The 24,165-nt window shown below is 45.3% G+C and overlaps 4 protein-coding genes across 4 annotated transcripts; all 4 read left to right on the top strand.

Annotated features, from left to right (window-relative positions):
- Nucleotides 1-412: 412 nt before the first annotated feature.
- BHQ10_006071 (uncharacterized protein) lies at nucleotides 413-6,065 on the top strand (the record flags this gene model as incomplete). Its single annotated transcript, XM_040878617.1, has 2 exons — nucleotides 413-1,289; nucleotides 3,166-6,065. 2 exons carry the CDS (start codon nucleotides 413-415, stop codon nucleotides 6,063-6,065), a joined length of 3,777 nt encoding a protein of 1,258 aa, XP_040734575.1.
- Nucleotides 6,066-8,409: 2,344 nt separating this feature from the next.
- BHQ10_006070 (uncharacterized protein) lies at nucleotides 8,410-10,137 on the top strand (the record flags this gene model as incomplete). Its single annotated transcript, XM_040878616.1, has 3 exons — nucleotides 8,410-8,623; nucleotides 8,673-9,036; nucleotides 9,084-10,137. 3 exons carry the CDS (start codon nucleotides 8,410-8,412, stop codon nucleotides 10,135-10,137), a joined length of 1,632 nt encoding a protein of 543 aa, XP_040734574.1.
- Nucleotides 10,138-11,047: 910 nt separating this feature from the next.
- BHQ10_006069 (uncharacterized protein) lies at nucleotides 11,048-19,796 on the top strand (the record flags this gene model as incomplete). Its single annotated transcript, XM_040878614.1, has 7 exons — nucleotides 11,048-11,471; nucleotides 14,709-14,966; nucleotides 15,023-15,209; nucleotides 17,200-17,593; nucleotides 17,646-17,746; nucleotides 19,443-19,649; nucleotides 19,715-19,796. The coding sequence occupies 7 exons, from the start codon at nucleotides 11,048-11,050 to the stop codon at nucleotides 19,794-19,796; spliced, it is 1,653 nt and encodes a 550-aa protein (XP_040734573.1).
- Nucleotides 19,797-23,250: 3,454 nt separating this feature from the next.
- BHQ10_006068 (uncharacterized protein) lies at nucleotides 23,251-23,715 on the top strand (the record flags this gene model as incomplete). Its single annotated transcript, XM_040878613.1, has 3 exons — nucleotides 23,251-23,341; nucleotides 23,398-23,488; nucleotides 23,571-23,715. 3 exons carry the CDS (start codon nucleotides 23,251-23,253, stop codon nucleotides 23,713-23,715), a joined length of 327 nt encoding a protein of 108 aa, XP_040734572.1.
- Between the last annotated feature and the right edge of the window lie 450 nt (nucleotides 23,716-24,165).

Below are 24,165 nucleotides of genomic sequence, written 5' to 3'. Positions count from 1 at the left end.
AGAATTTCGAGTGGATATATCCGTCGCACGCTGTCATTTACTTTTTTTTATCGATGATTGTGAATTTAAAGACAGTCAAAGCTCGCTGGTAGAAAATTCATCAAGTCGTTCTTGGATGAAACAATCTCATAAGCTTGTGGTGGCACAGGTGAACTTACCTCGACTTTCGCTCGGAGTGTACCACCGGAACCGAGAGCTACGCATGCATACTTTCGAAAATAATCTAAACAAGCTATATTGTAGTGACATCGAGGAACTTACAGAATAGCACATTTCGTTAGTAGATTCAGTTATATTATCAATTGCTGCGTGAACAGCTTTCATTTTCGGTTGTATTTAAATTCTTTTCTTATTGCATTTCTCGCGACTTTCAGCCTTCTTTCTAACAGAATCTGCAAACTTAACATCTACCATGACTGGAATACGAAAACTTTTAGTGCTCCCAGGGGATCACATCGGTCCAGAGATTATAGCAGAAGCACTGAAATCGCTAAAAGTTCTTGAAGAAGAGCGACCCGGTTTCAAAGTACAATTAAGTTACGGACTCATCGGAGGCGCAAGCTTAGACAAGACGAATAACCCAATTACCGAAGAAGTCCTTGAAGCTGCTCTTGCCAGCGATGCGATTCTTCTGGGATCTGTCGGAGGACCAGAATGGGCGCATGTGCCGGGTGCTCTCAGTCCGGAAAAGGGCATTCTACGTCTGAGACAGCGTCTTGATGCATTCGCGAATATTAGACCTTGTCGCTTTTGTGCATCAAGTCTAGTTGAACAGTCATCGCTTAAAGCTGATGTGGTCAAGGGTGTCAATTTCATTGTGGTACGAGAGAATTGCGGAGGAGCATATTTTGGACACAAGATCGAAGCTGAAGATGAAGCATCGGATCTATGGATTTATAGGCGAGATGAGGTTGAGAGATGTGCTCGCGTATCAGCAGCTCTTGCGCGGACGATGGCCGGAGATGATAAGAGGCCAGCTATCGTCTGGAATGCGGACAAAGCCAACGTATTGGCAAGTGGTCGATTTTGGCGAACAGTGACTCATGACACATTTCAGCGTGAATTCCCTGATATAGAACTACGCGATCAACTCGCTGATAGCGCTGCCATGATTATGGTCAAAGCACCAACAAAATTGAACGGCGTGATCCACACCGACAACACATTTGGAGATATCTTGTCTGATATATCTGGGGGCCTCGTCGGATCACTGGGAGTACTTCCTAGCGCAAGCGTATGTGGTATACCTGGCGAAAGACCTGTCAAGGGTGTATATGAAGCAGTCCACGGTAAGCGCACCTGATATTTCGGGAAAGAGCGAGGCAAACCCCATTGCTCAAATTCTCAGTTTGGCGATGCTACTTCAATACTCGTTCAGCATGCCACGAGAGGCTCACTTGCTGGAAGAAGCTGTACGAAAGACGTTTGACTCGCACGATAGTAATGGTTTGGAGATTCGTACCAGAGACGTAGGAGGTTCTGCGTCCACGCGGGAAGTCGGTGATGCTGTTGCATCTCAATTTCGAACTCTCCTTAGAGGCTGATAGCAAGTTAGCTCTGTATTGAAGGACTAACGAGGTCATAATAATGTGTATTTGTGTGTTATATCCTAGATGTCAGGTTGAGGGTCAAGTAGTAGACCAGATTGACCTATGTCAAGTCTTAGACAATTTATTCAATTTCAAGGGCAAGAAATATTAGTCAAGCAGTATTGTGTCCCTCAAAGCCCGAGCGGCTGTTGATCTTACTTAGCACAGGGGTCTAAACTGAGGCCGATAGCACGCGATAGACATAATAAACGGTATAGTTCGCGAATCAAACGACTTTTTGTGCCTATTATAAGGATATGGAAGTTTCTCTAAGCGACAATGCATAAGAAGCACCAGCCTAGGCTCCTGCGTCCCGACGTTGACATTTACAAAATTTGAATTCTCAGGCGMTTTCCCACAAGAAGTTGTGGGATTTTCAATTTACATTCTTTTCTTCTTCGTATCTTTATTGCTTTTTCTGATGTTCGGGCGTCGCGAGGGCTGTGCAAAAAGTACCTCTCATTGGCAGCTTCATCTTTCAATCACTCAGCCTGATAGTATCTGATTCGTCGAAGCCCATCAATGCTTTTATTAAGTCGGCTTGTGTAACAATCCATGCTTCTACTGCATATAAGAACCAGGTTTGATATATTGGGCGGGACAACACATGCATATGACTTGGAAAGCCCACCAATACTGCAAGTATGTCGGCGGGAGAATTTTAATCATTGCTTTTTGTTGTTCCTCGGAGTAACCCGGAGTAAGATTCATCTGACGCCACAATAGAATAGCACAAATCTGATTTAACGCGGGTGTCGTGCACCGCACCATTCCATAGCCTTGCGAACATTGCATCCAGAAATGAGCCTCACTCAGCCTTGGTTGTTGTAGGAAATCGAGTCTGCGGGGCTAACCAGCTCAAATTGCGATTTAAGTATATTAGGAGGCTCTAGGACAGTGATGCTCTTTTTTCTTTCTCTAACTTCATGACCAAAAATATTGCCCGCGACGTTGAGAGGGAAATCTTTCGAGCTCATAAAATCTGATCCCAATGCCGGTTACCGAAGACTTGTGGTCCTGCTGCGAATGCGATAATGGGTCCTACAATTGGGGATATGAAAATAGCTGTGCTACTTGTGGCCACACTCGTTGTAAGAAATGCAGGGTCGAAAATGGTGGCCAACAAACCCTCTACATCTCTCTCCAAAAGGCAGTGGAGGAGAATAATATGGACATAGTCCTACAGTTACTCAATAACGGTGCCAATGTCAATATGAGACAAAACCGGATGTTGGGCATGCGTGATTTTGACCTTGATGAAAATGTACTTTACGATGTCCCAAATATTTTATTCAAGAACGGGCTAATGTTAATGTGAAGATTCGTGATTCGGAGACACCTCTTGTTATCGCTATTCGTAATAGAAATTTGGATATAGCAAAGGTTTTAATCGAGAATGGGGCTGATATCAATGCGAAGAATTCGAATCATGATACACCTCTTCATCTCGCTATTATACACAGACTTTTGGATATAATAAGGTTTTTGATTGAGAATGGAGCTGATATCAATGCAAAGAATTTCTATCTTGATACGCCTTTTCATACTGCTGTTAGATGCAGACTTTTGGATATAGCAAAGATTTTGATCGAGAATGGGGCTGATGTTAATGCGAAGAATTCAATTCTTGATACGCCTCTTCATACCACTGTTAACCGCGGACATTTAAATAGAGCAAGGGCCTTGATCGAGAATGGGGCTGATATTAATGTGAAGATTAATCAACATCTTGGTTCGCCTCTTCATCTCGCTATTCAGAGTGAACATTTGGATATAGCAAAGGTTTTAATCGAGAATGGGGCTGATCTTAATGCGAAGAATTCGAATCTTGATACGCCTCTTCATCTCGCTATTCAGAGGGAACATTTGGATATAGCAAAGTTTTTGATCGAGAGCGGGGCAGATATCAATGTGAAGAATCGATATTTCGGTTCGCCTCTTCATCTCGCTATTCAGAATGGACATTTGGATATAGCAAAGATTTTGATTGAGAATGGGGCAGATACCAATGTGAAGATCAATCAACATCTCGGTTCGCTTCTTCATCTCGCTATTCAGAATGAATATTTGGATATAGCAAAGGTTTTAATCGAGAATGGGGCTGATCTCAATGTGAAGAATCAATATCTTGAAACGCCTCTTCATCTCGCTATTCAGAGGGAACATTTGAATATAGCAAAGTTTTTGATCGAGAACGGGGCAGATATCAATGTGAAGAATCGACATTTCGGTTCGCCCCTTCATACCGCTGTTAAATGCAGACTTTTGGATATAGCAAAGATTTTGATCGAGAATGGGGCTGATGTCAATGCGAAGAATTCAATTCTTGATACGCCTCTTCACATCGCCGTTGGACGTGGAGATTTGAATATGATAGCGCTCTTACTCGAGAAAGGGGCCGATGCAAACAAACCCAGAAGGTCGGGACACACGGCTCTTACTATGGCTCTACAAAAGCAGTTGCACGGGGTGGTGGAGACTTTGCTACAAGCCGGCGCACTGATAAGAGAGACTATTCGGGACCAGGTTTTTTCGGAGCAAAATGTGTCTCAAGGAATCACATTGGAGATTGTGATGGATTGGGATATTGCCTATTTCATGGAAAACGGGTTGTCTGGGGTCGAGGATTTTCGCAGGACAGTCACACTTACAGGGTCGGTGCAAAATGCACAGATGATGTCGTGCGAAGATTATGTGGCTCAAACCTGGGGTGATTCGGGGCTCAGAATTCTTGATGCCATGATTAGAGCCTTGAAAAGCAGAACTGTTGTAACGGATATCTTTGATGACCAACGGGTACGATTTGTGCTTCACAAGGGGACAATGAGAATCGTCGCCGAGGCACCTGAGGGAAAAATTGTTGACTTGATGGAACAAATAGCGTGGTTGGGTTGTGTATTTGCACGTGAGCAGACGAAATCCGAACATGGACCTTTCCTAGCGACTGGATCTTACTTGATCTCTCCTAGATCTGGGACCTATCAGCTGCGTATCCAGAGTTATCCACTCGAAGGGTATCCAAATGAGTCATGCTGGACAAAAATTTTGCGAAGTGCCATTCTCGCAGTTGGATATCCAGTGCGCGAGCGTCGGGAAGGATTTGGGCTGGAAATCCCCTTTCCACTTCTTCTACGCTTTGCGGATATATCCGTATGTATGGAATACGGCGGCGGCACTCTTTTGGTAGGACCATCAAATATTTTGTTCCCTTCGCGAAAATTGGAAGATGGCATCCAGTGGCATATCACAGATGCAACCTCCGCTAAAGAAGCCGCCGAGGTCATTGATCAATCGCTTGACTGGATTCGCACTGACAACATTGGTCAGCTCGGCGAGCACAGGGCGTACCTTGGATATTGCAGTCGGGCACTGGTACTACTAGGAACTCATGAGTTATTATCGTCTCAAGCTACAAGCGAGCTTTTGAGCTTGCTACCTAAATCGAAGTCCCGAATTGAAATGGCGCACGAAGGTACGATGAGCGCCGGATTTTCCATCCGCGGGATCTTCAACACGACGGTAGGCGGTAAATGGACTCTACCACCACGGCTCAATGTGTCTTTGGAGGATAACCGTGATCTTGAAGACTTGCTCAGGGCGGCCAGTCGCCGTCCCATTTTGGTTTACGATCATAACGAAGACCGCGGTTGGCTTGTCCCTGAGCTAAGCTTGGTTTTTCATATGGCTTTGACGTATTTGCATCAAGCAGATGTCTATCAGCGGTACCCGCTCAACGTGCAAGAGGCTCTCCCTTACCTGACTGCCGCAGTTGACGACGGATTAAAGGTGTATAATTTAGTCAAAGACAATTGGAACCTTGAGCTTTACGAAAAGATTGAAGATGGTCAATTGAAGACTTTTGGCATGGTGATTCGCGATTTCATAAAAGACCTTCGAAAACTTCGAACAGCAGAAAACATCCGGCGGATAGAAAAAGGCTTCAAGTTGCCATTATTCTCCAGTCGAACACTACGCGGATGGGACTTCTCTGAGCTCGCTTTTAAGGCAGAAAATATTTTTCAGAGAGAGATGAAATGGAAAAATGGCGGTCCCAAGTGGGCCATGCTAGGCGACACCCATGATATGCTCGTTATCCTAGGTAGCTGTCTTGGAGACTTGGTCCGTCCTGACCTTGAAAAAACAATTGTCACGAGTGGATGGGAGACTACCCCGAAGGGAGCTGGACTGCTGACGGCGACTAACTCATGTGTTTTGCAGCTTGCTCAAAAAAGAATCCTACTCACAGTCAATGAAATGACGCCCAAGCAGCCGAGTAAAAAGCTATTCTGGTACCGCCCGACTGTCCATCCCGGGTGTAACTGCTACAATGCCTGTTTGTCCATACACGAGATAACTCAAAACGGCACCAAAACATGCACGAAGACACAGGATCCTCGAAAACTAGAATTTCACGGTGCCACCGTGTTTGGTTGCGCGAATCCTTACCATAAATCTTTGGAACGGGGGGCTCGTTAGCGATAGCTCTCGGTTCCTCACGATTATTTATCGCTTTTAGAGTTGATTCAGCATAGCGCTTTCCATGGATGTATAGATAAAATTAGTATCTTACAACGTGCCTTATCTCTTGACTAGAATCATCCCTATGCGATATCAATTATGTTCGAAATGCGGAGGTTTTCCATCCAATTATAGACATACAGTACTCTTATACTGGAAGGAAGCTGTGGGTGAGCAATGCTACGGGAATTAGCTAGGTAGGGTTTAGGGCTATACCGAAAGAGGCAGACGAATTGATTCAAAATTCTAATTTCCTTGCCTGAAGAGTAGTGGACATTATGCCAAGCTTTCTTTGTGGTCTACGATAAACAGCAAACGGGCTATAACTAATCAAGGCGGACACTACCAGGTTTGGGTTTTTCTCTTGTTAAGTCTGCGAAAGGTTTCGTGAAAATTAGTTATATATATAAACGTAAGATTGCAACCAATCAGTGCCGGTACTCTACGATAATTCTTTTGCTTAATGATCTAGCACATGTCAAAAACCGCGTGACTGTCGAGAAAAGCACTCGACTTGATTTTTTACTAGTACACGATACAACTGCGTAGTGTTGTTAGGGCTAGGGCTTACCATCATACCAGAATGGCATGATGCATGCATAATAAAAGTATCCACATAGTCATCTTTATCAAATTAGTCGTATTAAAAACTATCCGCTACCAAGTTCAAAGCAGTGAAAGCATGCCGACTCAACCGGCACACCGTAAGTCGTCTCTGGACATGCCGAGTCCTATTCATCCCGATCCCGATGCCGATATCCACTTGCCGACTTTTACTTCGTTCCGTGGTAAAGATTGGCCCTACTACGTAGCGGCAGAGATTTATTGTGGGTTCCTTCAAGAATTGACTTTGGTAGAGTTTGGTGCTCATATACAGGTTTATTCTACTTTCTTACGTCGCTTAAAGGGCCCTTGAAAGATTTGACGGGCGTGTCAATACTCAATAGATTCCTCTTGTTCCTGTCATTATTCTCTCTTGAAAAAGTTGCAGAAAAAGTAATTTGGAATCTGCCCACGGTCATCAGGTGTTGGCTACTCGAGTAGTTGAACACTGGCCAGATGATCGGAATGCTTGACCGAAAATTCGTATTCAGTAGTCGGGTCTATCTTGGTGGAATGGATCCTTTCTAGAAAAAGATAAGCTTCCACGAGAAGTTTTGGATTTTCGATGGACCCTCCGTGATTTCCCGTATGCACTCTGGCGACTTTTCTGTCATGACGATTGGATCTGATGGTGGTTTATCTCAGCTAAACACAAGCATCACCAGTATACATTATATCCTATGTTCTTAGAGCCATACATCATGTCACTCGGCAGATAGCATGATCAAGTGCAACTTGGTGATCATTAGTAGTGGCTACAGTCAAAGTGAGGCAAGGCTATCCTACGTAGTAAAATCTTCACCGATGGAGTCCGGGAGTCATGGAGTCATACCACAGTGGATCTCGAGAAGAGTGGAGCCGTAGCTTCAGGCTTGATCCAGCCACGGTGAGCCACCAAAGTTTGCCCTGACTCTAGGAGAAAAGGAAGATGGTTGTTTGACATTCCAGCCATCTATATCTCTATACTAATTTGGATATATGTAAATAGACGCAGCGTATGGACGACGAAATAGTAAATATCGATCGATAAATACCATATACTACGTAGAGATAAGGAATTTACAGTCAAGGGATAATGCTGTCCAGCCAATCGGAGGGCTGGATCTGCCGAATGATGTGCGGATGGTCCCACTATATGCCGTATCCGGCATAGTGGCTGGGGACCCTTTTCCGCTTGCGGCCAAGATTGGATTTCTTGATTCTGTTTTGCTTTTTCTGTTTTGTTCTGCTTTTCTTCTGGAATTGTGTCAGCCCTTCGAAGGGATAGATGTATACAGTATCTGTTTTCATCTTGCTTATTTCGGCTGAATGCCACACAACATCAATAGTGATGGTCTCGGCCGTCCAGTATCAAGGGGGTAATGTCAACAGCGCCTGTTGTCAACCGCTGATGGCAAGAGCTCGCTCGATCTTTGGTGAGATCCACTCCATAACAGGAAGGAGCAGGCCATGATGGCCTATCGCCCGACGGAAAGAGCAGCCTGCCGAACTGGGAAGCCATCTCATTCGGTCTACGAACCCATCCATCCCCTCCATATTTCCTGATCCCACATCCGGGTCCCCCGTTCAAGTTTTCAGTCCCGCGTGATCTCCCCGTTTTATGTCCGGGTCTAGAAAGTGTTATAAAGTCTGCTCCTATCCTTTCTCTTCTCTGTCCTTTGTATACTCACCCAACCTGTATACATACACAACACATACAATGGCGGTCTCTCAATTCTTGAACAAGCTCAAGGGCAACCCTGAACAGGCCGAGCACGCAGAGACATCCACCTCTACGCCGACCTCTGGCACTGCTTCTCTGGCCGAGAAGAATGCCCGATATGACGATAGCAAGGTGCCTTACTTGACATGGCGATCCTGCATCATGGGAATCATCGCCTCCATGGGTGGTTTCATCTTTGGTTACTCGACTGGTACGTCTCTTTTGCTACGCTTTTTTTTCCTGGCTAATTTCAATTACAGGACAAATCTCTGGCTTTTTGACCATGTCCGACTTCCAAATGCGCTTTGCCCAGCACAGCGACTCTGGCTACTACTTTAGCAACGTCCGCTCCGGCTTGATCGTCGGTTTGATGTCCATCGGAACCATGATTGGTGCCCTCGCTGCCAGTCCTCTCGCAGACCGATTCGGAAGAAAAATGTCCATCACATTCTGGTGCATCATCCACATGGTCGGTATCATTGTACAGATAGCTACTACGACCCATTGGTACCAAGTTGCTATTGGCCGTCTCATTGCTGGTCTTGGTGTTGGTGCTTTGTCTAGTCTTGTTCCCATGTACCAGAGTGAATCTGCTCCTCGTCATGTCCGTGGTGCCATGGTCAGGTGTGTATTCCCCTTTCGCTTAAGATAGCCCCCGCTGACTTTTGTAGTGCCTTCCAATTGTTCGTCGCCTTTGGTATCTTCATCGCTGCCTGCATCAATTTTGGCACTGAGACCATGCACTCCACCGCCGCATGGCGCATCACCATGGGTATCGGTTTCGCCTGGCCTTTGATCCTCGGTATTGGTATTCTCTTCCTGCCCGAGTCTCCTCGTTATGCCTACCGCATGGGCCGTATCGAAGAAGCCAAGGCTACCATGACCAAGCTGTACGGTGTTCCCGAAAACCACCGTCTTGTTGCCGAAGAAATTTCCGACATGAAGGATAAGCTTGATGAAGAAAAGGCTGCTGGAAAGGCTGGTATCTTTGAAATCTTCACCGGTCCTCGTATGCTTTACCGTACTATTCTCGGAATTGCCTTGCAATCTTTGCAGCAGCTTACTGGTGCCAACTTCATTTTCTACTACGGCAACACTATTTTCACCTCCACCGGTCTTAATAACAGCTATGTTACTCAGATGATCATGACTGGTGTCAACTTTGGTGTTACCATCATTGGTCTCTACATTGTCGAGCACTTTGGTCGCCGCAAGTCCTTGATTGCTGGTGGCATCTGGATGTTTATTTGCTTCATGATCTTTGCCACCGTCGGACACTATTCTCTCGACCAGGCCAATCCTCCTGCCACTCCCAAGGCCGGTACTACTCTAATCGTCTTTACCTGCTTCTTCATTGTCGGTTTCGCTACTACCTGGGGACCGATCGTCTGGGCTCTTGTAGGTGAACTCTACCCAGCCCGCTACCGCGCCACCTGCATGGGAATCGCAACCGCCTCTAACTGGACCTGGAATTTCCTGATTTCCTTCTTCACCCCTTTCATCTCCAGCGCCATCGACTTTCAATACGGCTATGTTTTTGCTGCCTGCTCTTTCGCCGCTGCAGTGATTGTCTACTTTTTCGTCTGCGAGACCCAGGGCCGTACCCTTGAAGAAATTGACACCATGTACGTCCAGCACGTCAAGCCGTGGAAGAGCTCTAGCTGGGTTCCACCTGCCCACATCCGCCGCGCCGAAGAAACTAACGAAACTGAACCTTCTTCCTAAATCGTTTATTTACGACCTCCGACATAAGCTTTCGTGTCAGAAAAGTGGCTTGTATTATATTACTGCATTTATCATTGGTGAATTGTGGCTTKAGTCATGATCGTTGCATAGGTGCATGGGCGCGGGATTTATCATTGTATTGCATATCAATTTATTTATTTATTATTCTGTTCGACCAATCACTCTCTACTCGTAGTGTCGTAGGCGCTAATGATCCTATCGTGGTCGAGGTCAGCGGTGAATTGAACTAGGGCTAAGCATCTTAGTACGCCTTATTAAGAGTATGACGCAACGGGATCAGCCACCGGCTTCATCAATGGCTGCTAGCATCTGACACGTAGGCAGATAAGGAATTTGATTGATTACTTTGAATCATATTTCGCTTCAGTTGTTTAGTTATTATGGATGATAGTCGTACCTGTGTAAACTGGAGTTGATGGACATGGTCTGGCTTGGCTGTGTTCCATGAGCTCTCATCGACCTTGGCATCAACATCGATATCAACATCTTAGGGTATCTAAGATGTTACTATCAAAGAGCGGTATCTCTCTTAGTCTCTATATATATTAATTCGTATATTGATGTTCCATCCTTCGTGTGTGTATTGTGGCTTATCACGCCAGTTGATCGTCGCTTTTGACGTCAGGTCTGTGCCGCGACGTCATGTCTTCCTATCGTCAACACTAGGACGACAGTCTAATATCTGGGGTGATATATCTGGAGTATATATTCAGGATTAATTCTCCGAATCCCCAACTTCTACCTTTCTCTCCCCTTTTCCTTCGTACAGAAAACCCGAGACAAGAACGACTACAGATCCGCGCCAAGACTTTCCAATTTAGGAAATTATCCATCCTCATCTTTCTTCTTTTTCTCTCAAGACAAAACAAGAAAAGACAAGACACGCAAAATGCCTCTCTTCCACCGCGACACCTCCTCAACCGCTTCATCCTCCGACTATCCCCGTCACTCTCGCCACGACGTATCCCCCGTCGAATCCACCGAGTCGCGTCGTACCGGCCTCTTCGGCTCACGACGCCACTCAACCTCTCCCTCCACACATTCCACCACCACCACCAAATCACACGGCGGTAGCGGTTTTCTTCACCGCAACCGCGAAGACCCTTCCATTTCTGTAGCGCGTGAACAAGTCGTCCTCGCCGAAACCGCCGAACGAGAAGCCGACCGCGCGCTTGTGGCTGCGAGACAGGCCGTAAGAGAGGCAAGGGAGCATGTGAGGAGACTAGAAGCAGAAGCCAAAGAGGAGGCACGCCTTGCAAAGATCAAACAGGATCAGGCGAGAAGTATTTCGAAGAGGGCTAAGCCTTTGGGAAGTAAGTTTTTCTTTATCCTTTGATGGAGGTGGATGTGTGCTGATGAGGTTTAGGATTCGGAAATTAAATATACAACGAATCGAGGGTATTGCCTATATCAGGACTGGTGGATGATGTTTCGGTGTATGTGTGGAGTTGTGTGGAACAATTCTCTATGATGTTGGACATGATATATCTTTCTTATTTATTGTATTATTACCTACCTACCTACCCTGTGTTTCTTTGTTCATCGATTATTCTTTGATATCCCCTCCCTGTTTGTCCACATGATATGTCAAATTCCGACTCTATTTCTATATCTCGATTTCTTATGAGCTATGACCATGACTATGATACAATGAACTCTTTTTCAGCAAACTTTATATCAACCCAACATGGGTACATACCTGGTCGCGGTATTAACCTAGGTAGACAATGTGTAGTACACGTAAATATTTGTGGCATCTTAACATTTCTATTGTTGCCGATAAGCAATACAACCCGAAATTTTCTTTATGAGGTATTTTTTCAATGATTTCTTTCTCGTTGATCAATATTGATATCCTGTTATGCAGGACAGTACCTGAAAAGGAATGTAGTATATATAACACAAACCTCCTATTTGACATGTCTATTTCTTGCTCCCACAATTGTACAATCTCTTTATAAGTCGATTACAATAATCTTCTTTTGTCAAACAATATGGCCACACGATAAATCAAGGGTACCTGATGAGCTACTTAGGTAGATGGAACAAACGAACAAACAGCCCATCCCATTCCCTCCTCCTTTCAAGGAAATGAAAGCTTTGCCCGTCAACAACGAGAATTTCCGGTGAACAAAATTGCTGGCCTATCTAAGATTTAGGTGTGACAGAAGAGATTACATCTCTCCGGGCAACAGTTTCTTCCACTGATATGTCATATGGTGTGATGACCAGCCTGAGACAGGACTTTCCCGTCCAAAAAAATAGATATAAATAGTGGGCATCTCCCCTCTGGATTTCTCTTCTGTTTTTATTTTCTTGTAGTGTGTCAGGCAGTTGTGGTCTGATTATGTATATATCTCTTTTCTGGTCTTGTCGTTGTTTCATACATTCTTATATTGATGCCAGCCGCCGTCCATTATCGATAACATGGCGTTGTGAGCACGTTCATTTTTCTACTGCTTCGCTCACAGAGTCTTCCCGCCTATCCTCAACAGAATGATATTGAATGAGGATGATAGAATTTCTACTATATCATCGTGGACCATCCCGCATACCTGGATGCTGGAATTTGTCGCAAAGGTACCTTCGACAACCGATGTTCGTCTTACGATGTGTGTTTATTATACTATACCAACGAACATCAAATGGCCATATGAGGAGATTTCTCTTCTCATTTCTGGCACGGACATCCAGAAGTATCCAGAAGTGGGGTTGTGTCAGCAAGCATGTCCATTTTCCCACCATGAAGACGCAGACATAGTTGGGCAGTCCTTGTATACGATTTCCGACAGCGCGGAGCCGCGCAGACCGATCGAATTGCCAGATATGCAAATGAGAGTCAGTCAAGGCTGAGAATTGTGCTCAGCCAGACGATCGTTTAGAGTTAAGTGAAATTGCCTATGTTGTCTTGAATATCTGAGTAAGTTCCCCTTTCTCGACTGTCTTCTCTCCTCCTATTCTCTCAGAGATATTTCTGACTGATAAGTTTCAAAAAGATTGAAGCAACGTCAGGAAAACCCGAAGACTGCGCTGAAGATTGGCGGGKTCAACAAAAAAGAGCTCGAAGCACAAAGACGAAATGGCTTCAATAGCGTTTAGACGGACCACATCAGTCCGCATCACGAAAGAACCGTGCATATATCGACCCCGACTCATGGTATCCCAAGCCCCAATACAGGCCAGAATGATGCCTAGGGGAGCATTTTGTCGGCGGTGGAGTCCAAGGACGGCACATCAACCGGCTATAACGACCAGCAGGACGATGGAACTGGGGAATATCACGCTTAAAATGTAGAGAGCGACGATGAAGAAGACGAGGTTCCCTCGGTCATAGTATGCATTCGTCTCTCTACACCTCTTAGTTCAATTCATCTCTAAAATGCAGAGTTATTAGGACTCGGATGTCGACCACACTAAGATATCGAGCAAAACGAGTCTGACAACGTCGTGACTCCTTAACAAAAAGGCGCAATGCGTCTCGGACCTCCAACGCTACACTAGGACTCCAGGAGTTGATAACCCGCATCTCAGCGGTTGAGCGCGAGATCCATTTACTGTCCACGGAGATGACCGACCTCTTTTGCGACCACCCGCACACTCCGTACAACTAGCTAGATGCGTCCTACGTTCAAACAGAAAACCGAGCTCCTCGCCCAAGCGTGTCCGTTTGAGCACTCCGGCAGACTTTCCCAAAAAACGAGTACGGATTTTGGAGAAGATAATAGAGTAATTTGACTCTCACTACTGATTATGTCATATAACGGATGGGAGTTGACCTATGATGGTTGTTTATGTGGTCTACGACGAGAGGAAGTTGGCTCCCTTCCTCTCTTTTCTGTCCTCCGTTTGCTTGAACTTCGTGTCTAATGAAATTTATGTTCGAAAGAGTTAGAAATGACAAATTGCATCTGTCAAGTATCACATTGGAGAACTAAGAGGAATCCTTGAAAGGTTATGAAGCGAGGGCGTTGACCTAGACGACATGTCTTACTACGATTGGGGTGGAAACAAATTCAAGGTCAAAGAGCAACATACCGTCCAAGGGGCGCTGAAAAACATGTTCCACTCATATGTGACTGAATATGCATTCTACGTTCAAGACACGAGTAAGATCCTTCCCGATGTTTGGTCAAAACTCAGCTGACAATTACTCGATATATGAAGATGCAGGAAATCTGCACTCTACACATGATCGATTCAGTCTTCCGCTTCGACCAAGTGCAACTCCTCTGCCCGGAGTAGACCAGCAATACGTCGGAAGGAATGAAATTGGACAACTTCACCTTTTCCCTTCCGTACTACCATCTCCCACTCTTCTCCTACTTAGCATTTCATCACACAACAAAATTATCCTATCAAACTTGGGTGTATCTACGAGTTTAAACTGTGGAAAGATAAGGTACGTTTTTTATTTGATGAATTTCAGGTTATTTGGTGATGAAATCGGTGGTGAGATTTCTTGAAGCTATCTGGGAGCCGCCTTGCAACCATTGCGGCTCAACCACGGATGACTTTCCCAAGAGTCAACTATCGCGCTGAGACGCACCTAGTCCTGAATGCAACTCAATGCCTTGAAGTCTTGGCTAACGGATCACAGGGGAGGCCAATCATGGCGAAACGGAACCTGAAAGGGGGAAGGGGCGCCAAAGCAAAGGACGCCACTTCACGAGAAGGGACCCCGACACCACAAGCCAAGCGTGCATTGTCTGATGGAGCGGCGTCACCTGAGCTGCGCTCTGTTTTCATGACGGAAATGCGAATTTCGCTCACTCTCCGAAATTTCAATGCTTTCTCGCTGAAATCCGGTCGTATATGATTTTGACGAGCTCTTGGATAAGGCCTTGTGTTGGCTAAGCTTCCGAAGCCCAAATTGAAGATGAATCTTATGGTACTGATAGCGAGTCGAACGTCTCTCCTGAACCGAAACGCCAGATTCATACCTCCGAAAAGGCCTACAACGCCGCTGCCGCTTTCGTCGCTTCTTTATCGAAGACGGAGTTCATCCCCCAATTACGGAACGAACTTCGTGTTGTTGTATCCAAGTGGATGGTGTATGTATCATCTCCGATTCGGTCGAACTCGAGCTAACGTCGTATCCGCATTGGGTAGCGAAATATCCTGACTACTACGAAGAGGCCGCATGAAGTCGTCTGGTCTCAAAGGTGGTACCGCTGTTCTCATGGTCTCCGTCAGAATTGAATTATCTCCACCGAGCTAGATACATCTGATATAATCACGCAACCTGTTTCCAAACATCTACCACTGCAAGAGCTCGGGATCAATGGTTGGGCACTTGCCAGTGACAGAATCTATCTATGTGAGTGAAATGATCATAGAACCCGCTGAATCAATGACTAATTTTTGACTTGTTGCAGAATCAACAAATGAATTTTCACGGGCATCGTCTTCCAGCTCGCAAATCACCACCGACGACGATGATGCGAGGGAAGTTATCGACATAATGATCCATGGTGGAAGGGAAATTTTCCAGAGACCCTCTTCGTCTCGCTTTGCATCGTCCCAGTGGATTTAGCACCGATTATACGAAATACATCAACTAGGAATGTATCAAGGAGATAATCAACTCCACCTGCGTACGATTCGGCCAATTATGTTTTGCACAGATGGGCGGCAACGCTCGAGTCGAAGTGCAATGATGTCGAGAAGTCCTTTGAGAAACTTGAGGCACATGTGAGAATGGAATACTTGGGGATTTCAAGGCACGGTGGTCACAATGACGTAAAGATCTCAGGATTTTGGGCTGGCTTTGAAAGGGATCATTCAAGATGAACAACTTCAAGAATGGGAGGCGTTGGGTGGGACATTGTCTCGTGGCCTATTCTTGCTCCTCTACACTCTTCCTCGAAATCTAACTCCGAAATAGAGAAGGAAAAAGCCAATTGTTTCAGTCTTAAATCCGCCAAAGTTGGAACTTTTATAAAAGTGGAAATTGCTGGAAGCAAAGCACTCTACACGCGAATTGGGATACTCTTACCCAGAATCTAAAAGGGCTGGGAATGGAGTCTCATGCGAAAGCAGCATCACCAGAGTTTCGCAAGAAAACCATTGGGGAGATGAGCAGATTGAGTATTATCAATTGTCCTGAGGAGAATGTATGAAGCTATCAATGTGAGTCTTCGTACTGTTCGTGGTATCGATTTGATCACTGCTAACATTCCCTCCAGACGATTTTCTACTCTCGTCGTTGTAATTCTTCCCATTATTCGAAGAGTCTATATACACATTGATTGAAGCAATGAATTCGTTTTCAGAGAGCCTGGATAGTAGCCTGACCGATGACGACGGAGCTTGCATCGTATATCGGAAAATGCGTCAACTTAAGGTCACACTTCTCAGATCACAAGAAGAACCCATCCACGATGGTAGAGGACTGCGAGAAGCGTACTGAAGTCAGTCTAGGCAGATATAAGCTACACAGGGTGTGAAGCTGCTCGCAGATCTTACGAATGGTGGCCCGAAGATGACTGTTGACAATATGCACTGGGCTACAGAAGGATAGCAAGAAACTCTATTAATCTACAGCTTCCCCTTGGTAATATCCATGGGTTTAATAAAGCCGAGTCGTCTTCTATCCAGCGGATCTCTATCGATGATGTTTCCGTGCTACATAAGATATCACTCGTCTGGATAAGCCGGGGTACTTTAATACGAGGTATATGGGTGTTTCTGTGCTTCATTCATAGGGCAAGAGACCGAAAGGGATTGACAGCCTTTACTAGTAAATGAAAGACCACATTCCAACCCAGCAAGGCCTAGTCCCGGAACCTAGCCAAGCTGTTTGGTGTTGTCATACACGATGAAGCCTATAAGGTTAAGAACCAGTCATCCCAGGGCTACCGTGCTGTTCAGGCTCTCTGTCCTCGGTTCATCATTCTCTTGACAGCGACTGCGATGATCAATAGCCCGTCAGATTTCAGGGCGATCTCTTACGTGGCCTCGTCAGAATTGAGGATAACACCGAAAATCTAAACAATGGGATTTGTGCTCTCCCAGAACTCATTTTGAATGCCAAATTTACAGAAAGCAACTCGTTAGTCTGGACATCAGATCTACGACAAACTCTGCGGCAAAGTTCCACGTCGTGGAAGAAAGCAATATAGGGATTGTGACACAACTCGCCACCACATTCCCATTCATAGTATTGTATCCGGAGCCTGCTTTGACTCAGAACGACATAGTCGAGCGACAGAAAGATGTAGGAGAGCGTAAGCAGATCATTGAAGTATTGCCTAAGCATGAGAAGGAATGCTGGAAGCTAGAATGGATATTGCCTAAGCATGAGAAGGAATGCTGGAAGCTAGAATGGATCCGCAAACACATCAACGCCAACAATCGCCAAAGCAAATGCTTCCATGGGCCAATAAAGCTTCTCTTCATCGCAGAAAACATTGCTACAGCGTCCACGCTTCACCTAGTACGTACATCTCTTCCTAGACTTTACGATCATCACTGACTTCTAACCTTAGTGGATTGAGCATCACTACCCTAAGAAGAACTCGCAGTACATCAATGGCCTTACAAGTCTGGCTAAGAAACTAGAGATAATCCGAAATCTCCAAAGCGACTAGTACGAAGACCAGGGAAATTATTTGAGCCCCAGCATCCTAGTTGCTACGTCTAAAATAACGTCGAATGGGTTCAACATTACACGAGTAACTCGAACTGTTATTGTTGAAGCACTTTCTTCGTCCGGAATGGTTAAGCAGACAGTTGCGCGATCAAACCGTCTTGGACGCCTGCAGGAAATTATACTAAAGAAGAAAATAAACAAGCTATAGAACATCCTCCACGAAGAAGAAAAGAATTCAAATGGGTTTCTCACGTACAATCCGAAAATCAACTCACTGAACGATATCATGTTCGCCCCTGCGGCGGTCGACGACTGGGTATGGGGGGACCAGCGCATCAAGGAAAACCCAGAGTCTAGGAGCGTCAGTTCTACGAATTTATGATTCCTGACTAGATCATCGCACAGAAAATCATGACAAGGCATCAATGACAGTCAACTGACAACGCGCAAAAAAGTTTCCTGGCTGCGACGAGCTGATGAGTGTCCTGGACATCGCGGATGAGAAAGGAGTCGCCATTCCGAATAATGAGTATCAGCTACCCGCCAACCCAGATCCAATGACGATTTCAGAGGCTGTCAACAGACGCTAAGGGTTTTCCGAAATGACAAGAAGAGCACAGGCAAGATTGCCAATGGACTCAAAGAATCCGACAGAAAAAGATGAAGATTTACTGCCGACGACTACACTGGCCGACCTCTGGAGATTGGATCAGCAGAATGCAGATGGCCCCAAAGTCTACGAATGAGAAACGACGCAAGTACTGCAAATACCTCACGCCAATCACGATATGGCGCACGGACTGGATTTATTGACCAGACGATGAGACACCAAAACCACGCTCCATGCGACGTCAAAATCACTGGGCAGTTGGTTGAGTGCAATTATTAGAAGAATCAAGCACTTAGCAGTCCATCAGATGAACAGAGTGAGTATTCACCGAATACGAAAATCTCGTTCCATTTGACACAGCTAATCTGGGCAACAGGCGGGAAATCTAAAGGCAGAACATTCCGAGTCATTTCGGTCACAGGGAGCTCCTCAGTGAACCAATTATGATCGAGTTCTAGACGACGCTATGAGAGCACTCGAATCCGTGGTACCACGTCACAAGTGCAGACCAGATGGCCAAGCGTAATGACGAAAGAATCTTCGTAAGTTGGATCCAGCCTGAGAACAAATTCGAATTTGACTAACAAAATAGGATTCGTACATATCAATGCTTATACAAACAAATGGAAGAGCTGGAGAATCCAGGGCATACAAGGGGAAAGTCCGGTCTCCTTCAGGAAGCACACAAGGATCCATATCCTCTAAAAGGACTAGGGTCGGCAACTCGAATAACACCGCAAGGTTCTGCTCCTTGAGCAGATGTTGGAGCTTGTCGTTCTACTTGCTGCTGTCAACCAAACTCAAGAAGTTCTCGCCTCCAAGCGGAGAGTTGCCGAATGCGAAGGCACCGTTCTTTCTGGAGCATGACAAAGTGCTGGTTTATCCCACACCGGCCTCAAATGGGCAAGCAAGATAGAAATCAAAGACCGAGAAACGAAACACTAGTAGACATAGTGGATAAGACATAAGATCGAATGATAACACGATTATCTCGATCCTACTCGACACTACCTATTACTCATCAAAATCATGCGCTGGGGGCTGTTCTCACCTCGCAGCAACTCGAACCTCTCCGCAATACAGCCTCCCGCGCAACCGCAATATCAACGACAAGCTTATCTCCCGTTTAGTGGAGCAATTCGAAGTGCGTGTTCGTCGATTTACATTTATGGATCGCCTCGTGGTCATCGCTACCTGGGAGACCTTCGAAGTCTTGATCAAGGCTGCCAAACCCGCTGTTGCTCCCAAAGCCATAGATTTTGCTGTCAGAACTGATCCTGTTTCTCATCGGTATGTTCAAGTTACAAGTCCCAACGAGCAGTATTCCAGACAGAGTTCACAATGAGACTGAACAGGGAGGAGGACTACGGGATTTATCATAGCTCGACTGATGTCAACATTCCGCGGATTAGATTGGTCTTCGCCGCCGCGATATAGGGGGGATGATTCACACATAGATATTGAAGATAATATCGACAACTATTTTCTCTATGTGACGATGACTTGAGATGCAAAAAATGGAGCTGGAGCGTATCACCTAGCGGTGGTAAAAGACTCCCAGAAAGATCAAGTAAGTGGATGCTAGCAGTGACGAAAATCTCAAAATATTGACGTTCCTTAGCTTGCCTAGCAAATCGAGGATAACCATCGACGTGAAAGGGCCTTTCAAGTGTCCGAAGAAATCGCTTGAGTGGTACAAACGAAGCCCGAGGACAAGTAATTTTGGAAGCCAATGGGTTAGAGCTCAATACTTTTGGACTTGAGAAGTCGATACTAGTCGTCGCGGCCGAAAAAGTAGCCCGGGTTATGCGATATCTGTTTGGCATAGAGAAGGGACAACATCAACTCACCGTTTCTCATCCTGGTTTACTGTGATCAAACATGCAGCGAAGAGTGAAAATGCTGGAGACTCCCTGATAATGTGCTTGTCATAGTAGCAACACTCTGATTTCTACTCTCTGTCCGATGTATCACCATTTTAAACAAATTCGTCAATCATGGACATGAACGACATATCGAAAACGCCTTCAAATAAAGAGGTAAGTACCACGATCATGTTATTTCCATGAGGTCAAAACTTCGTGTACTAATTTAGAATCAACCACTACAAGAAACGGACTTGGAACTCGATCCGTGGGTTAAGTTCTCTCGTAACGCGTCTTAGCCCTTGGAAACCATCATTTTTGACGCCCGTGGGGGCACAGGATGATGTATATCACCTATTTCTTTTCCTCTTTTCGTCGATAGGAAGGTCACGTGCTAACACATATCATCAACAGTCTGAGCAAGAAAGCCCTACACCCGCTGTAAGACTTACCGCTCGGATGATGAGCCAGCTCTAGAAAGCCTCAACGTCACAAAAACCCACCAACCCGTTTTTATTGCCTGAGACTCATCCAGAAAGTTTCCTGAGAATTCAACCTACGCTCTCAAGAAATACGTTTTTACAGACAGGCACAGGCCGCGGTAGGAAACATGCCCGGATCGCCAGGGGTTGGAAAGAATCGTGACAAGAGCAACGAATCGTAGGGTGACAGTATACGGCAGTAGTTCGGCAAAAAGAAATGACGAGCCCAAATGAGGAAGAGGATTGGATTTCATCTACGGCAAATTCGACATTTCAAAATACCACATGCCACATTTTGCGCGTGAAATCCAGCAGGGATTTCAGACGAGATAATGAACATAGTTGTCTGGATCTTATACGCGTCGCTGTTAGAGCCATCAAGAGATTCGTCTCGTTGATGAGGTCAAGACTTACTGGACGCTACCCAAGAAAGACTTCCTAACAACCAAATTTGGTAAGAAGGTTCCTGATATGTAAAGTTAGTGTTGTGGCCAACAATTAATCACAAAGATACAAGGCAACTTGCCGTCTACATGGACTTCTATGATTGCCACTGTGGGCGATGTGCAAATCATATCAACGTATCTTCTGACTGCGACATCGGTAAGGGATTTCTCAATGTGTTGAAGAGTTTTCAAGAACGAGGTCTGACTTTGAGTTATAGGTCGGATTGCGTGCTATTTGGCAAGATGAACAAACATCTGTAATGTGCCTAGCTTGACTCAAAGGTTACAACACAAACATGACCGGGCTAGATATATGAGTTGTGATACAGAAGGTGCTGGCTTTCTGGATCATGATGTCCTTGGGCCCTGTTGAGCCTCAGACCCAGAAATTCGAGACTGGCCAAAATTCAGGGCCAAGACGAGAGAATATGCAGTTTTCATACAAAAATGGGCGTGAGAAAAGTTCGCGACAAGACGACTTTCTACAAATTTTCGAGAAGGTCTTCAATAAAGGTGGCCCGATAAAACAAATTTTCAATCAAGTGCTGCTGTGAAAAGGATAGTGTCACCCGGTGGAATATGTGAACATACAATAGTGCTACCCCTGTTATAGCTTGAAAGGATCTTCTCTTAACTTAGGCGAATGAGATAAAGGAACTACATCTCCCCCTTTATACCAATGAGATGCCATTCGGGATACAGCTCAATACAGATTTTCCACATCAGATCGGAAATCTAATCCTTACTTTTTTTAAGAAATCGTGCTGTAGATTGCTCGCTTCGAGAAAGATTAATAGTAGATTCCAGAATTAAGAGAAGTGAAATCCACTGGTCTATTCACTTTTCGACGATATAGATGCCAAGGGATTGAATGGATCTTTCATCAGGTCATTTATGACCAGAATATGTTAAAACACTGTATAACCTCACTAACCACCATGAAATTGTAAGAAGCGTATAACACGCAAAGTGGCATAGCAAAATACAGAGAAGGGTAGCCAAACAAGCAAAAGCTGAAATCCGAAGCGAGCCACTGATAGAAAGTCGATGGTATTTTGAAAAGACTAGCTCTGGCTCGCGTATGACAAGGCCGGCAGGTCTATGTCTTTCTAACATGGGGATGTCCCAGACAATAGATGACATTCAGATTTTAACCATGTGATAAGAAGCTTGACATCTATCGCCACTACTCAAAAAGTCATCAGACTCACGAGAAACTGCCTCAAAAAGCTCGTTGGCTGAGATCAGGGCAATACAAGGAGAAGTGACGTTATGTACGATTCTTTATACACAGGTGGATACTGAAGGATTCTATTGATTTCTCCATTATTACGCTATGCTCTGAGACAGTCTTTTGTTTGTCACCGATATCGCACATCGGCCTTGATGCTACGCCCCGGGTGTGCCCAGGGCTCAGAGGAGGCTGCCAATATAATCTCCTGATACAAACACTTCACTCGCTGGTGAATGCCGGGCGTGTCCTTGTGACATGGGAATTGTTGGAAAATCTTAAAGGATGACGTTGTTGTAATATTAATTCCTTTGTTTTATGTCCCCTTACGGTACCGCTATTTCATTATGAGGATGAAACTATTTGTCAAATACCGAAACGTTCACGTTTTCTCCAAAGAATCGGCCTCCAGGATCGGACTCGCTCGTGCTCCACTGGCTGATATAAAAAGGGCCCATTTCCATTCCCCCCTCCCTCGAGAAGACATGTTTTTCCCCAAAGTCAGACGGCCTGCCTCATATTTTTTACCAGAATGTTAATCATCATTAAGGAGAGACAGCTATCCTAACGCCATTACTGTTAATGTTTATCTATTATAATCTTGACTTAGCTTATTATTCCTCAACGGAATGAAGAGTCGAGCTGCACACATCTTACCCTAAGCTTCATAGAGCATCTCCAAAGCAAGCTCATCCATTCCCCGAGCGTCCCCCATGGGCTGTTACTTTTCTTCAAAAATAGCTTATGGGAGCACGTGGACCCTCGAACACGTCACAAACAATTGTGACGCCAGAGTTTGGTGGTACTATGCCGTGAATGCCTGCTGCACATCCAAGTGCCTCACCGATCTTCTCATGCGAGCCTCAAATGCTCCAAAAGCTTTTTACAGACAATGGAGACAGCGATCGAGGAAGTATCAACTCCTCGTCTCCATGGACCTCAAAATCGCCTCCACAAGGTTTGTCAACCACCCTCTAACTTTGTCTGAATCAGCTACTGACTGCGTATTAACAGAGGCGGTGGTATACAAATCCACCCACAACTTCCGTGGCGACCTGTTGCCACGACGGACGAGAGCAGAAGGAGAGACAGACGAGAAGCGAAAGTGAGTTTTCCATGACAGTTTTCTACTTTTTAGTTGTGTATCGACGATCATGGCTCSAACAGTGACTAACTGAAGCTTGCAGTTTTTCGAGCAATCTCTATCTTCGTGTCTTCGGTCTCAACTGCATTGACGCTGTGGCCAACCAGAAGCTTGGAGTCAACCAAGATTGGTCATACAACTTTGCCAATCTCCTCGGTAAATGCGGCCAGAAAACCGTTTGTACCTAGCTCTCCATGCTCGCACTTCATTGAGATCTCGTCAATGATGGGTTGGGGAACAGCTACAGCTGACATGGTGTTTTTGTTGAGTGAGAAAACTCAACTCATGACAGTTGGTTTGGGATATCGAAAAATTCTTCATTCAACGACGAGGTCGCCAACAGATCTCATCAGCAGTCACAACGTGCATTGTGGAAAGGTACATCTCCTCTTGCCTTCTTGGTTTATGATCAAAATGATTACGACGCTTACAAACTTACAGAAATTTTGATCTACCGAACTAGGGCTGATAAGTTCCGCATCGACCTTTGGAGGTGGATAGCAATATGCGACCGAACTCAGCGGACGATGTTGCCAGGAAATTCAAGTACATTCTGGAATTATGCACAATGCTTTAAGTTGGGATGCCTACATCAGCTTCCCAATTATTGCTGGCGCAAGCACCAGCACCTCACACAA

This window comes from Talaromyces amestolkiae, assembly GCF_001896365.1.
Source record: "Talaromyces amestolkiae strain CIB chromosome Unknown scaffold11.1, whole genome shotgun sequence".
Lineage (NCBI taxonomy): Eukaryota > Fungi > Ascomycota > Eurotiomycetes > Eurotiales > Trichocomaceae > Talaromyces > Talaromyces amestolkiae.
The sequence above is the reverse complement of the archived record's forward strand: the minus strand, read 5'-3'. Positions and strand labels throughout refer to the sequence as shown.